Source organism: Macrotis lagotis, chromosome 2, assembly GCF_037893015.1.
Source record: "Macrotis lagotis isolate mMagLag1 chromosome 2, bilby.v1.9.chrom.fasta, whole genome shotgun sequence".
NCBI classification, from domain to species: domain Eukaryota; kingdom Metazoa; phylum Chordata; class Mammalia; order Peramelemorphia; family Peramelidae; genus Macrotis; species Macrotis lagotis.
The window spans coordinates 101,746,588-101,761,496 of NC_133659.1; the positions used below are offsets into that span (position 1 = coordinate 101,746,588).

Consider the following 14,909-nt stretch of genomic DNA (forward strand, 5'->3'; position numbering starts at 1 on the left):
TCTTGGAGTTTATGTTATACCACATACTTAACAAGAAAACCAGTATGGAAAGGTATTAAAGACTGTTTCTGATCTCTGTTCTAGCAGGTAGAGATGATCCCAATATTGAATTACACAAATGTTTAACCTGGGATTCATGAATCAAAGATTCCAGGAAGTTTTTTAACTTGGATGGAAAAAAATACATTTTAATTGTAATCTTATGCATTTTATTTTATACATTTAAAAACATTGTAAGAAGGTATCCATAAGCTTTACCAGATTATCAAAAGGGACTTATTATGATCTCTGTTCCAAGGTGAGAAGAAAAGAGGCAAAAACAGACTTTCTTAAAAGCCACAACCCTTGAAAGAATTGAGTCAAGGGGCAGCTAGGTGGCGCAGTGGATAGAACATCAGCCCTGGAGTCAGGAGGACCTGAGTTCAAATGCTGCCTTAGACACTTAATAATTACCTAGCTGTGGGGGGTCTTGGGCAAACCACTTAACCCCATTGCCTTGGAAAAACCTAAAAAAAAAAAAAAGAATTAAGAGTCAAGGATCCCTCAACATATCAGGCACTGGACTAAGTGAACTCTAAAACCATAAAAACCTTAAAAATATAGGGATAAAATAAAATGACAGAAAATATAGGTTAGACATTTTAAGTTATATTCTCTGAAATTTTGCCTCTAACATATAGATGGTGACCATTAAGTTAATGGCCACTATTGAACTGGAAAAAAGTGGATCTTTTATGCAAAAACAAAGAACAGGAAATTATTAACCTCTTTTATGGCCTGACCATGAAGGTTGCACAATTTAAAGTTGCCCAAATGTTCCTCAGAGACTAACATCCTTGGACAATATCTCTGATCTCTTTTCTCTTCTGGGCAGAACAACACTCCCAATATCTTGATCAGTGTCTTCCTGAGTTTATAATTAACCTAGGGGGAGATGCCTAGGAGTCTCACTTTCTTATTTAGTTGGCAAGGTAACCAGTATGAAGACTGAGTGCTCTCTAAAGAAATCATAATTTTTTTTTTTACCAGGATTGTACTTTTGAGAACGTTATTAGACTTTGACAATCTTTACAACAACCCTGGGAGGTTAGGTCCTGTTATTTTCCCCATTTTTCAAATGAGGGAACTATCATTTTATGAAATGACAAGTGATCATTTGTCCTAACATATAGGAGGGTCCCCTGTTACTGACCTTTTTTTGGCATTAACACTCTTACTGACCAAGCCTTAATACCCCTTATTCCTAAACCCTTTGGTCCTCTGGAAAGGGCCAAATGTTCATAAGCCATGGAAGAATTCTCCAAAATGAAGGTCAATGACTGGACCTCCAGCCCAGTCCAGTTTTCCTTCTATTACTAAACAAGCACCAGAGCAATGGGAGGGAAGAGAGAGCAGAAGGAAGTCTGATCTGCGCACTTAGTACCTCCTCAATGAAAAGATTCCCTTCCTTTACTTCAGAACCTGCCATTTACTTTCTCTTTTGAAATCTTCTGTTTGGACTTCAGCGGAGACTCTTTAACCTCTTTGCAAAAGTTTTGATTCACAAGCTAATCCAAAGAAAATCAGAATAATTGCAATCCAAGTAGATTTCTGGATTTTGGCCTTTATCATATGAAAACTTATTCCCCCCAATTGTGGTAGTAACCATCAACAGCTGTTGTAGAGTCTAAGAATCATAATCTAGGATAGGCAAAAGACTACAAAATAGAGGGGGTAATAAGAAAAGTAAATTCAAGAAGAGGAATTGAAAATTTTCCTAGGAATTTTTGCATTTATGATGCATTACATGGTCTATCAACTTCTCCTAAAAAGGATATGGTACCCTAATGTAAAATAAGGATACAAATCAATATTGATCCAAACTATGGCTAGACCCCAAAATAAATCATGGGGGGAGGGGTGGTGGAATAGGGCAGGGAAGAAAAGGGGACAAGATTGTGAACATTGGAAATGTAACTTCAAAAATGTACTGCCTTTTCAAGCTACTGATTGTGCTTTAACCTTATCTAGACCATATATAAGGAACATTAGTGACCATGGTTTCTACTGGTCAGTTGGGCCATCAGTCAACAAACATTTCTTAAAGCCTTTCTAAGTGCTAGCTCCTACCCTTAGTCCTAGGAAAATAAATACAAAGAACACCCCCAAGGGAAGCTAAAGGCAGAGAGTAGAGAGGCTCTGCGTTCCAGGAACTGACAGCTGGGGAGAGGAGACCGCTTTGATCTGGGCCTCTTCCTCAAACTGGAGGTTCTAGAAGGAGGCCCTGGTGGGGTGGACTCTTTGGGGAAGGGGGACCTGTAGCCAGGAGTGGAGGGAACTTCCGGTGGGAGTTCTAGGGAGCTGAGTCAGCAGTACAGCCTGGAGGAGACTTGAAGGCAAAGGTGTCTATAAAGCCTCCGAGGCCTCGGGGATCCTCAGCCTCTTCTCATGTCTTAGACAGGTTTCAAAGTTTTTGAGACTACAAATTCTCAAAGAATTGTGTTGTCTGGATTGAAAATAAACACTTGAGTGCTCATAGCACATACAGGCAATATGACCTAATGGATATAGTGCGAGGATGGTCTCTAGAGACTGAATTCTAGTGGTTTCCACCCCATATGAATAAACTCAGTGTATTTACTTTTGTGACTCAGTTTCCTCAAGGGGCAGTCTTAGCTTCCACCGATCCTACCCTAGCTATGGTGAGAGCAAGATGTACCAGAATTGTTGACATGCAATGAAGATAACCTCTTCTTTTTACATAAAATGTTAAAAGAAAACAGAATATTATGGTGACAGAAACACCAGATTTGGGATCAGAGGACCTGGATACAAATCCTGGCTCTGTTAGATCACTTGTATTATGCAGAACATGCTGCTTCACCTCCCCAGGCCTTGATGTACTCATCTGTAAATGGGGACACCTCCTAAAGGATTTTCTGATCTTAACTTAGTCTTTAGAAGCTTCACAAATGTTTATATTATTAGCTTCTATTAGGTTCTAGACTTCCTGCATCTTCTGACTTGCTGTAATATTCTGAATAGACTAAATAATGATTACAAAAGGAAAATGACATTGAAAAGTCATTTGTGCCTGACTGTTTATCCCACTTAGATTGCCGTTAAATTTGAACCACCTTGAAATAACATACACCCAACTTCCGGGCCCTTTGGGTGGTGAGTAACTGAGAGTAAGCCCAAGACAACAGAGGAGGATATGGAGCAGGAACTGTTTGCTCCCATAGGTGCTCCTGTCGCTACGGTCAGTGGCCTTAGCTCCACTGATTGCAGAATGAACAAAAGCCTTATCCTCCACCTTGCATGTCCTTCCCAGTGTTTCATTGTGGCACTACTCTGAGATACCAGTTTCTCTTTATAAACAAGAATAATTGGGATTGTGAGAAAAGTGCTCAGTAAACCTCAAAGTACTTTCAAAATGTGAATTTTTTAAAATTCTGTATTACTATGATTTTTTATCAGTACCACTTATATTTGTAGGAACATTAGGAGTCCAGAAAGAGCAGTTCAAAAGAAAATGATAAACTTTGAGATGGAAAGTTGAGAGGTTTGGTAGAACAGCCTTCCCTCGAGTATTTCAGCTAAAGAAAACTCTTGTATTTGTTTGGGCTGAACGATTAACTGTTTTGGTATAAAGCCTTTTGGTATAAGCAATACTGTTTAGCCTCAGAAGGGCAGGTGATTAACTCAGATTTATTCTGTTTATACTGGACTGTAGCAAATCTTTAGTAGGAGGCGGCTAGGTGGTGCAGTGGATAGAGCACCAGTCCTGGAGTCAGGAGTACCTGAGTTCAAATCCAGCCTCAGACACTTAATAATGACCTAGCTTGGGCAAGCCACTAAAAAAAAATCTTTAGCAGTAGCCATACTCAGATCTTTTATGTCATTAATGAATGAATAAACTGAGAAGAAAAAATAGTTCTCCATAGTCCATCCCAGAATAGCTCAGGCTATTTCCCCAGGCTTAACAAATGCACCAGATCATGATATAAAATGCTTCTGCTGCTTAGTTTTTCTCTTTGGAGGAAGTGTAAGTACAAGTTGTTTGGGGTTTTTTTTCTCTCCATACTTGTGGGGACCAGACTCTGACTCCAGAGGAACACAAGTTAAACCACTTTCAGCAGTCCCCTCCTCCCCAACCTTGCCATGCCTCAATTTTATTTTAAATTTTATTGAAAGAGTTTGGTTTTAATTATGTACTTTCCTGAATTCCTGATAACTTTCAAGTTAAAAGCTTTTATTGGTTTTCCTTCCTTAGTCTGTCTCTGCTATTTTTGGGAGCCCTATACATTTTACAAATCAAAACCAGCCAAAGTTCCTACCTTTTTCCAGTTCTGCCATTCAAGCTAATAGTGAAATTCTGTTCTGCTCCTTTAGAAGCAGGACCCAATCATAGGAATATTACAAGAGAACTTCAAGTAAGATAAGATAGAATACAGAGAAGGTTGCTTTTGGAGCATTGTTAGAATAATATATCTACTTGATCATTTTCTTTTTTTCATCTCTGTCTTCTTGTTAGATTCTGAACAGTTTTCAGTCTTTTTTTTGTGTGTGGCACTCATTATGTAATACATTGCCCCTGGTTGAGCCATAAGAACTGAGAGAATAATTCTTTCTTTAAACAAACTTTAATCCCATTAGAGAAATAATAGAACCTAGTTTTCAAAGTTATGATATATTATTTTCCATTGGAATTTTAGTGGTGACCTGTAGGTTAAACATTCAAGAAAGTCCCTTCAGCTAATATCTTTTTCGCAGCAAATATTGGAGACATCTACATTTTGGCTATAAACCCAAATAGCTTTTTAAAAACATAACAGAATCACAGAATTCCAGAGTTGAGAAATACCTTAGCAATGAAAAGATTCTTTATCATTTTGTGTCATGGACCCCTTCTCAGAAGTTTTGTGTTGTTGTTTCTTTTTTTTTATTTCATAACTGAAGGAAATATCACATTTTAGTTAGAGGTTTGTGAAAATGTTACCTAAGTTGATTGAGCCCTACCCCCAACCCTGGAAGTCTATCAAGAGGTTCCTGCACCTGGGTTAAAAGCCCCTAAGCTAATACAACCCATTCTTGAGCATAAATACACTTTATAATATAACTAACCAAAAATAGTCATCAAGCCTTTGCTTGAAGATTTCTAAGTAAGAGACACTCACCACCTCCCAACACAGCCCTTTCCAGTGTTTGATAGCTCCATTTATTAAGAAGTTTTTTGTTTTTTTTTAGTTTTTCTTCATGTCAAACCTAAATTTGCTTCTACAACTTTTACCTATTGTCCTTAGGCAACAAACAGAACAAGGCAAGTCTCTTTTCATGTTCTATTACTTCAAATACATTGGTTCATAGATTTAGAGCTGGACAGGAACTGGATAGGAAAATCAAGGCCAAAGGAAATTAGATGATTTACCTAGTCATGTAATTATAAGGTGGCAGAACTAGGATTTGAATCCAGGTCCTTTCAAACTTAGTACTCATAGCTGCTTTAGTTGCCTTCCTTGAAGATAATTATCTATTTAAGGAGTTCTTTTTTTTTTTTCCACTTAATTTTTATTCATCTTTTCCCCATGTGGTCATTTCTGCTTTTTAAAGAGTTCTTTTCCTCAGTGAATTTTTGGTATATATCTTTTTTTTATATTTGGTTAATGGAAAGAAAGATTTCTAGAGGAGGGAAACCAGAATTGTATGGTCTTGGCAAGGTGTGATAATTCCTTAAAAAATATAATTGGAGGAGGCATATGGGTGGTGCAATGGAGAGAGCACCGGCCCTGGAGTCAGGAGGTCCTGAGTTCAAATGTGTCCTCAGACACTTATTAATTACTTAGCTGTGTGACCTTGGGCAAGTCACTTAACCCATTGCCTTGCAAAAAGAAAAAAAGAAAGTATAATTGGGGGGGACAGCTAGATAGTACAGTACATTAAAAAACCAGACCCGGAGATCTGGAGTCAGAAGGACATGAGTTCATATCCAATCTCAGACACTTAATATTATCCGTGTGACCTTGGACAAGTCACTTAACCCCACTACCTTAAATAAATTCAATTTTTTAAAAAAGCATAATTGGTCAAATGGAAGGAAAAGTACAAGAACTCAATGAAAAAGATAATTCCTTAAAAATTAGAATTGGATAATTGAAAAAAATAGTAAAATAGAATCAAAAAATGGAGAAAAAAGCTAGGAGAAAATGTGAAATATCTCACTGGAAAAACAACTGACCTGGAAAATAGACCTGAAAGCCATTATCAAAAAAAAAAACACTTCGACATTATCTTTCAATAAATTATCAGGGAAAATTGCCCTGATATTCTAGAGCTGGAAGGAAAATAGAAATTGAAAGAATTCACTAATGAATTTCTAAAATGAAAACTCAAAAAAAATTTATAACTAAATGCCAGAGTTCCCAGATTTAATAATAGAAAATATTGCAAGCAACTAAAAAGATGCAATTCAAATATTGTGGTATCATGGTAAGGATAATGCAAGATTTAGGAGCTTCTACATTAAGGGATCATAGGGATTGGAATAAAATATTTTGGAGGACAAAGGAGCTAGAATTACAATTAAGAATCACCTACCCAGCAAAACTGAATATAATCCTTCATGGGAAAAAGTGAACATTCAGTGAAACAGAGGACTTACAAATATTCCTAATGAAAAGATGAGAACTGAATAGAAAATGTGACTTTCAAATGCAAAATCAAACAAAGCATATAAGGACAAAACTGAAAAGAGGAAATCATAAGGGATTCAATAAGGTTAAACTGTTTACATTCCAACATGGGAAAATGATACTTGCAACTCCTAAGAACTTTCCCATTATTAGGTGGGTAGAAGGAGTATTCATAGACAAAGGGTATGGTTATAAGGTAACTTTGATGGGGTGATATCTAAAAAGATAAAAATTAAGGGGTGAGGAAGAAGAACATACTGGGAGAAGAAGGAAGGGAAAGGAAGATGGAGAAAATGGAGGGGAGTGCTTAAAATTCATCAGAATCGGTGCAAAGAGGGAATAACATACTTATTCAGGTGGGTATAGAAATCTCTCTTATCCTACAGGGAAAATAGGAGGGGATAAAGATGAGAGAAATGGGGTGGGACTGATAGAAGGGAAGGTGTATTGGAGGACATGTTAGTCAGAAGCAAAATTTTTTAGGATGGATAGGGTGAAAGTGAGAGTATGATAAGCAGGAGGGAAATATACAATAACTGAAAGAATTTTTGCAGCAAATTTCTCATTTCTCAAATACACAGAGAACTGAGTCAAATTTAGAAGGATACAAGTCATTCTACAATTAATAAATGGTCAAAAGATATGAACAAGCAATATTCAAAAGAAGAAATCAAAGCTACATATAGCCATATTTTAAAAAAATCTAAATCCCTATTGATTAGAGAAGTGTAAATTAAAATAGTTCTGAGGTGCCATCTCACACCTATTAGATTGGCTAATTTGACAGAAAAGAAAAATGACAAATGTTGAAGGAGATGTGGGAAAATTGAGACATTAATACACTGTTAGTGATCCAACTATTCCAGTTTGAAAGTATGCCCAAAAGTTCATAAAATAGGTTTACCCATTGACCTAGCAATATCACTACCAGGTCTATATCCCAAAGAGATTAAAAAAAAAAGGACCCATATACACAAAAATATTTATAGCACATTTCTTTGTGTTGGTTAGAAAATTGGAAATTGAGGAGATGTCCAACTAGGGAATGGCTAACCAAGTTGTGGTATAAGATTGGGATGGAATACTATTGCACTATAAGAAATGATAATCAGGATGCTCTCAAAAAACACCTAGAAAGATTTATATGAATTGAAGTAAAGTAAAATGAGGAGAGCCTGAAAAACCATTGTACCTAAGTAACAGTAATATTTTACAGTGATCACCTTTGAATGACTTAGCTATCCTTAGCATACAAAGATCTAAGATACTCCTGAAGGACTTTTGATGAAAAATCATATCCACCTATAGAGAAAAAACTGATGGAGTCAGAATGAAAATTGTAGCATACTTTTTTTTACTTTATTTTTCTTGTTTTGGGGGGGAGGGTTTTTGGTTTTAGTTTTACTTCATAACATGATTAATATGGAAATATGTTTTCCATGACTGCACACATATAGCTTATATCAAATTGCTTAGTTTCTCAAAAGTAGGAAGAGGAGGGAGCAAATTTGGAGTTAAAAAATTTTAAAAACCTAATGTTAAAAATTGTTTTTACATGCTTTGAGGGGAAACAAAATATTGAATGTTACTTCCTAAGTCACCATTTCCAATTAGCATTGCCCCCATGGAACTTTTTAGAATACTTCTCATCCTTTGCTTTATCAGTCTCTTCTTGGCTTTCTCACAGTAGTCCCATTCCTGGATTGGCATGTCTGCATCCATGCCATGAACTGGAAGGTATATACTCAGTCACAAAACGATAGAAAGGAAAAGTTAAAAATAAATCTCTTGAGCTGTTTCATCCACTCTCCTTAACTTTTTTGTCTGAATAGGACTAATTCTCTTTTATCAACTCTGTCATTAGCTCATCGAATAGTCAAGAAAATAGAAGTGCAAAGTTCAGGAATTTTGCATCAGGAAAATTGGACTCAAATCCTTGTAAAATGTCCTGTTCTCCTGGCAGTAGATTCTCCTGAGGCCCATCTAAACAAAGGACTTAGGGAAACACTGCCAGCATGAAAGTCTGCCTTACTTGAAAAGCAGATACCTGCATTGTGGCGAGTCATTGATTTTCTCCTCCACTTTGAATCTCAACATGACTGGACCCCCAAATTTTTATATACTGCCACTCCCTTTCTAGTGATTTGAGTAACCTTCAAAAGCCCACCAAAAGTGACCACCAAAGACTGATAGGAGCAAGTCCACAGAAGTCTAGGGGAGAGAGGGTAAAAATTCAGGGCAAGGGCTAGATGGTAGAGAATAAGAATTGTTGGAACAGATTTGAATACTCAGTCTTAATCTAGAGTCTAGATAGGGAACTGCTTTTCTGTTTTTTTTCTTGTTTTGTGGGATACTTCATTCACAATATTTTTTCACAATAGTTAATCAAAGACCAACTAATGACAAGGGATACTATTACTGCCTGCTATTTCTAGTCCCTTTCAGGATTAGACTCAAAGCAAGTAAAAATTAGAAGACTTGCAAATAGCCATTTTGATCGCTGCCTTTGTGAAATGCCCTATACAGTAAATCCTTGGAGTAAGAAATTGTGGTTGCAGACCAAGATTTATTTCATTGACATTTTGCCCTCCTGCCTCATGCTAACATTGACCCATCTATGAAAAATTATTTTGGGCCTCTTCAGCCAGAAACCCAGATTTGTCTGGCCATCATTGCTACATACTCGTGCCAAATCACCTCTTGTTTTTCACACCAACCAAACCCATTGGTGGCTCATGGCTGCCTCCTATCCCCTTCACTTTACAGTTTGATAGCTATCTAAGGACTTTCTTCTATGTGATTACAGGAATCAAATAGCCCTGTCATGCTACTTATGCAGCTGCAAATTAAATGGGATATTATCATAACCATTTATTCTTGTAAGAAAGACTGTCAGCGGAAAGGATTAGCATTGCTTTGATATATAAACTTCCAAGAATTAATATCCATCAAGAGAACTGCTAATCCCTTCCTAATTCCCATGTCTTTGTAAAAAGAAAAGATTGCTTCTTAACTATAGAAGCTACTGTGAGATTTTATGAAGAAAGATTAATGCAACTGAATTAACTGAGATCTTACCAGAAAACATGAACTATTAGCTGGAAAGGGAAACTAAAAACATTTTTTACATTTGAACACGTAATAATACTAGAGAAACTGTCAGTGAATTGAGATGTTGTCTAGCTCTTGAAAGGATAGGCAGGCCTTAATCCACACATCCTGAGGAAGTGGGCATGGCAAAGCTGAATGGATCAGGGAAGCCAAGAAGGCACTGAATACCTACCTTATCAGAGAACTCCACAAATTTTCCCTCCTCATGCCACATCTGAAATGATGTGTTCCATTTGGAGACTACATGGTTAAACCAGAGTGTCCAAAAGAGGACTACCTGGATGAGAAAGAGCCTCTAGGTGGTGAATAAGGATTAACTGAAGGAAGTGAAGGTCTTTATCCTGAAGAAGAGACTTGGGGGAGCTACTAGCTTTCTGCAGGTATTTGAAGAGTTGCCATATGAAAGGAGGGTTCAACTTGTTACGCTTGGCACCAGAAAGCCAAATGGGAGATAGAATAAAAATTAGAACCTAATGGTAGGATGAGACACTTCAAAAGGTAATGAATTTTTCCTTGTTAGATGTTTTCAAACAAAGATCAAATAATTAATCTGGAATATTTTAGAGGGAATTCATCATAAGAGAACAGGTTATGAGCCCAACTTATTCAGAAATTCTTTGTTTCTGTGAGTAGTTCAGGAAGGTTTGTGTGTAATCCTATGTGGAAGCAGCAAAATGCACAAGGTGGACCTTGAGCTCTTTTCTCTTCCACCGAATTTCCAATCAAATGCCTCCTCTAGTGTAGGGATGACCCTGGATCCTTGAAGGCAAGGTCAAGCAGCCTCCAGCAAGAACTCCCAAGCTGAAAAGGCTTCAAGAACAGACAGACCTTGAAGTAGATTTTACATCTATCAAAGATCATCCTAACTCTTATTAAGAAGCTCACCCTGGGGTTGACCCCCAGGTGGTAAATTATTGATCACAGGAGCTAGTGAAGAAGACTTCTAAGTCATACAAGGCAGGCTTTAGGATCTGTTGTTAGAAGCCCCATTCACTCTCTTTCCTTTGAACAGCTTATGTGTATGCAAAACCCTAGAGAGCTGCCATGCTCATGGTGCTGGGAATTTGGTTTTCCTGGTATTAGTGAGAGGCTTCTTGGGATGAGGAACAGAGAGGGAATGATGTCATTGGATTGGTGATACTTTTAAATCACTTGTGAGCACATGGACCCAGTTACGAGGTTGTAAGAAAGTAGTCTGGTTCAACACTCCAAAGCAACCAACTCTCAAGTTATTTAAGGATTGATTATCTGCATCCCCAGGACTGTCCTGGCCCTTTTGCTTCTCCTTTTACTTACCTGTTTTTGATAATTTTTCTATTCAGTGGCACCTAAAGAAAGTAGATGAAGAAGTGACATTCAAATCCCTTGAACTTTTTAATTGGGCTTTGGTAAAAGTAGTGATGGAGAGTAAATTGAGAATCATAAGTATGACCTTTTTATTTTAAAGAAAGATTTTATTTATTTTGAGTTTTACAATTTTTCCCCCATTCTTGCTTCCCTCCCTCCACCCCCCCACAGAAGGCATTCTGCTAGTGTTTACATTGGTTCCATGTTATATATTGATCTCAGTTGAATATGATGACAGAGAAATCCTATCCTTAAGGAAGAAAAATAAAGTATGAGATAGTAAAATTACATAATAATATAACATGGTTTTTTTTCTAATTTGACAGTAATAGTCTGTGGTCTTTGTTCAAAGTTCATAATTCTTTCTCTGGATACAAATGGTATTCTCCATTGCAGATAGCTCAAAATTGTCCCTGGTTGTTGCTCTAAAGGGATGAGCAAGTCCATCAAGGTTGATCATCATCCCCATGTTGCTGTTAGGGTGTACAATGTTTTTCTGGTTCTGCTCATCTCGCTCAGCATCAGTTCATGCAAATCTTTCCAGGCTTCCCTGAATTCCTATCCCTCCTGGTTTCTAATAGAACAATAGTGTTCCATGACATACATATACTACAGTTTGTTAAGCCATTCCCCAATTGAAGGACATTCACATAATTTCCAATTTTTTGCCACCACAAACAGGGCTGCTATGAATATTTTTGTACAAGTGATGTTTTTACCCTTTTTCATCATCTCTTCAGGGTATAGACCTAGTAGTGATATTGCTGGGTCAAAGGATATGCACATTTTGCTGCCCTATGGGCATAATCCCAAATTACTCCCCAGAAAAGCTGGATGAGTTCACAGCTCCACCAACAGTGTATTAGTGTCCCAGATTTCCCAAATCCTTTCCAACATTGATCATTGTCCTTTCTGGTCATATTGGCCAGTCTGAGAGGTGTGAGGTGGTATCTCAGATATGCATTAATTTGCATTTCTCTAATAAGTAATGATTTGGAGCAATTTTTCATATGACTATGGATTGCTTTGATCAGCTGTAAATTGCCTTTGTATATCCTTTGACCATTTATCAATTGGGGAATGGCTTGGTTTTTGGAAAATTTGACTCAGTTCTCTGTATATTTTAGAAATGAGTCCTTTGTCAGAAACACTAGTTGCAAAAATTGTTTCCCAATTTACTACGTTTCTTTTGATCTTGGTTACAGTGGTTTTGTCTATGCAAAAGCTTTTTTAATTTACTGTAGTCAAAATTTTCTAGTTTGTTTTGAATGATGTTCTCTATCTCTTCCTTAGTCATAAACTGTTTCCCTTTCCATAGGTCTGACAGGTAAACTACTCTTTGATCTTCTAGTTTGCTTATAATATTGTTTTTTTATGTCTAAATCCTGTATTCATTTGGATCTTATCTTGGTATAGGGTGTGAGGTGTTGGTCTGATCTAAGTTTCTTCCATACTACTAATTTTCCCAACAGTTTTTATCCCAATAGCTGGACTCTTTGGGTTTATCAAACAGAAGATTACTATAGTCATTTCTTGCTTATTGCACCTAGTCTATTCTACTGATCCATGACTCTATTTCTTAGCTAATATCAGACAGTTTTGAGGACCAATGCTTTATAATATAATTTTAGATCTGGTAAGAGTAAGCTACCTTCTTTTGCACCTTTTTTCATTGAATCCCTGGCAATTCTTGACTTTTTATTTTTCCATATAAATTTATATAAGTATAACTTTAATTAAATAAAATCACAGATAATTTAGAGAGATTTTAATAATCTTTGTAAAACTTGTTTCTAATGACCACAAATTATTGACAGTTGTCCTTGGATTTATAGAATATTTTTCCTCCCAGAGCTCATTTAGTCTCATAACATCCCAAAGACCTGGAGAAAGATAAGTGGGTTCCTCACCCTCAAGAAATTGAGTCATTTACCCAGAGTCAGCCACGAGCTGTAGCAGAACAGTCAGTGGCAAAAGCATTACTAGAATCCTAGTGGGGTATTTTTTTGCTTTTTGTCTAATACCCTACTAACCAGAAAAGCTCCCAACAAAGTCTCAGATTCAGAGTATCATTGAAGAATGAATGCCATGAAGAGCACTGGGGACAAAGCCCAGCATTCATTTTCAGTTTTATTCTAAATTGCCATTATGAAATAGATGAATCTTTTATAAATGAAAATAATGAGTCCAATCTTGCTAATATTGTGGTTTTTTCTTTTGTTTCCCTCTTTCTTCAGCATGAAAGACTTTCTAGGTAAGAATTTTCCCTGTTTTATATGCATGCTTAATACTTACGTGTGAGAATTATTCATCTTAGTTTTTTCCCTTCACACCATTTAACAATGTTGCCCTCATCTGGCACTTTTCATTTCTCTTATCACTACTCTAATGCAGACCCTTATTAATTCTCACCTGAACTTGTGTAATGCTCACCTAACTGATCTCGATCTCTCTCTCTCTCTCTCTCTCTCTCTCTCTCTCTCTCCCCCCCCCCCCCCACTTTTCCTTCCCTTTAGTCCACAGCACATGCAACTTCAGGATTGTAGCTCAGAACCACCTTCTAAATGAAGCCTTTTGTTATCTCCCGAGGTGCAAGTGTCTTATAGCCACTTTCTACCTGCACCAGTTCCCTCCTATTTCATATATGTAAACATGTCTCCCCTTACAGAATGTAAACTCCTTGAGGTCAAAAGGCTATCTTGCTTTGGATCTTTATCTCCAGCACCTAGCTTAGGTGTATCATATAATAAGCATTAACAAGAGGGATCCTGGGAATTGATTGGATATGAAGGGCAAAGAGCTGAAGATGATTCTCAGATTCTACAAAGAAGAGAGTGACTCAGGAATAACATTAATGAAGAAATGATAATTAGAAAAAGAAGTAGGTTTAGATCCAAAGTTGATGCCCAGTTTGAAGCATTTTTGAATTTAAAGTACTATTGGAACATCCAAATAGAGACTTCTTTGGAGATGCTAGAGGGGTGTGTCTGAAGGTCAGAAGAGATGTCAGGATGAGAAATGAAAATGTGGAAGTCATTTGCATTGAGGTTGTAGATGAAGCTGTGGGAGTGAATGAAATTGCTAAGGACAGAAGTGTAGACTAAAAAAAGGCAAGAAGACCAGAGCACAAATGGAGGAACCAGTTAAGGAGAAGGGGAACTGTTGAAGACAAAGGGGGGAAAAAGACCAAAAAGCTGAGCTAAAAGAACTTCAGTAGAAGAGAAGGTTCAACAGGGTCAAAAGCTTTCAGAGAGAGAGGAAGGAGGATAAAGCCTAGGAAACAAGAGGATTTGGTGGCTGGGAAGTCCCCAGTGATCTTGGAGAGAGCAGTGTGAAAAGATTGCGGAGTGAGAGGTGGAAACATCAAGTTCAGACCCTTTCAATAGTTTAATAGTGACTTGTGGTGGAGAGATAGGCTAGTGGCTGAATGAAAGAGAAAGGGAGAAGGGAGCATCCCTTATGCACTTGGATAGGGGAGAGTAAGTGGAAAGGGAGAGGTTAAACATTAGACATGGAGAGACAGATCTTTAGAGGCAGGTCTTAGAGGAGTCTGGAAGGACAATTGGGGATACTTCCTCTATAACCAGGGGAAGGAGGAGAAAGTAAATGATGATACTGAGTCTTAGGAAATGGAGAAAGGAGCTCAAGACAGATGGCTACATTCTTCTTGATGAATTGGGAGACTAGGTCAGGTCACTGTGGAAATTGTATGGCAAGACCCAGGGTTGTTGGGAATAAAGATATAGTGGAAAGAGGGGAAGGAAAGGTTGGGAATAGTTA

The 14,909-nt window shown here is 37.4% G+C and overlaps 1 protein-coding gene across 8 annotated transcripts in view; it reads left to right on the forward strand.

Annotated features, from left to right (window-relative positions):
• The window catches only part of PPP1R12B (protein phosphatase 1 regulatory subunit 12B), a 263,657-nt gene that overhangs the window by 222,565 nt on the left and 26,183 nt on the right, over window positions 1-14,909 (forward strand). For all 8 annotated transcript variants that reach the window (XM_074222381.1, XM_074222384.1, XM_074222382.1 and 5 more), the window contains one exon: window positions 13,367-13,383. In XM_074222381.1, the coding sequence (XP_074078482.1) occupies window positions 13,367-13,383 (17 nt within the window). The remainder of the gene's footprint in view (window positions 1-13,366; window positions 13,384-14,909) is intronic.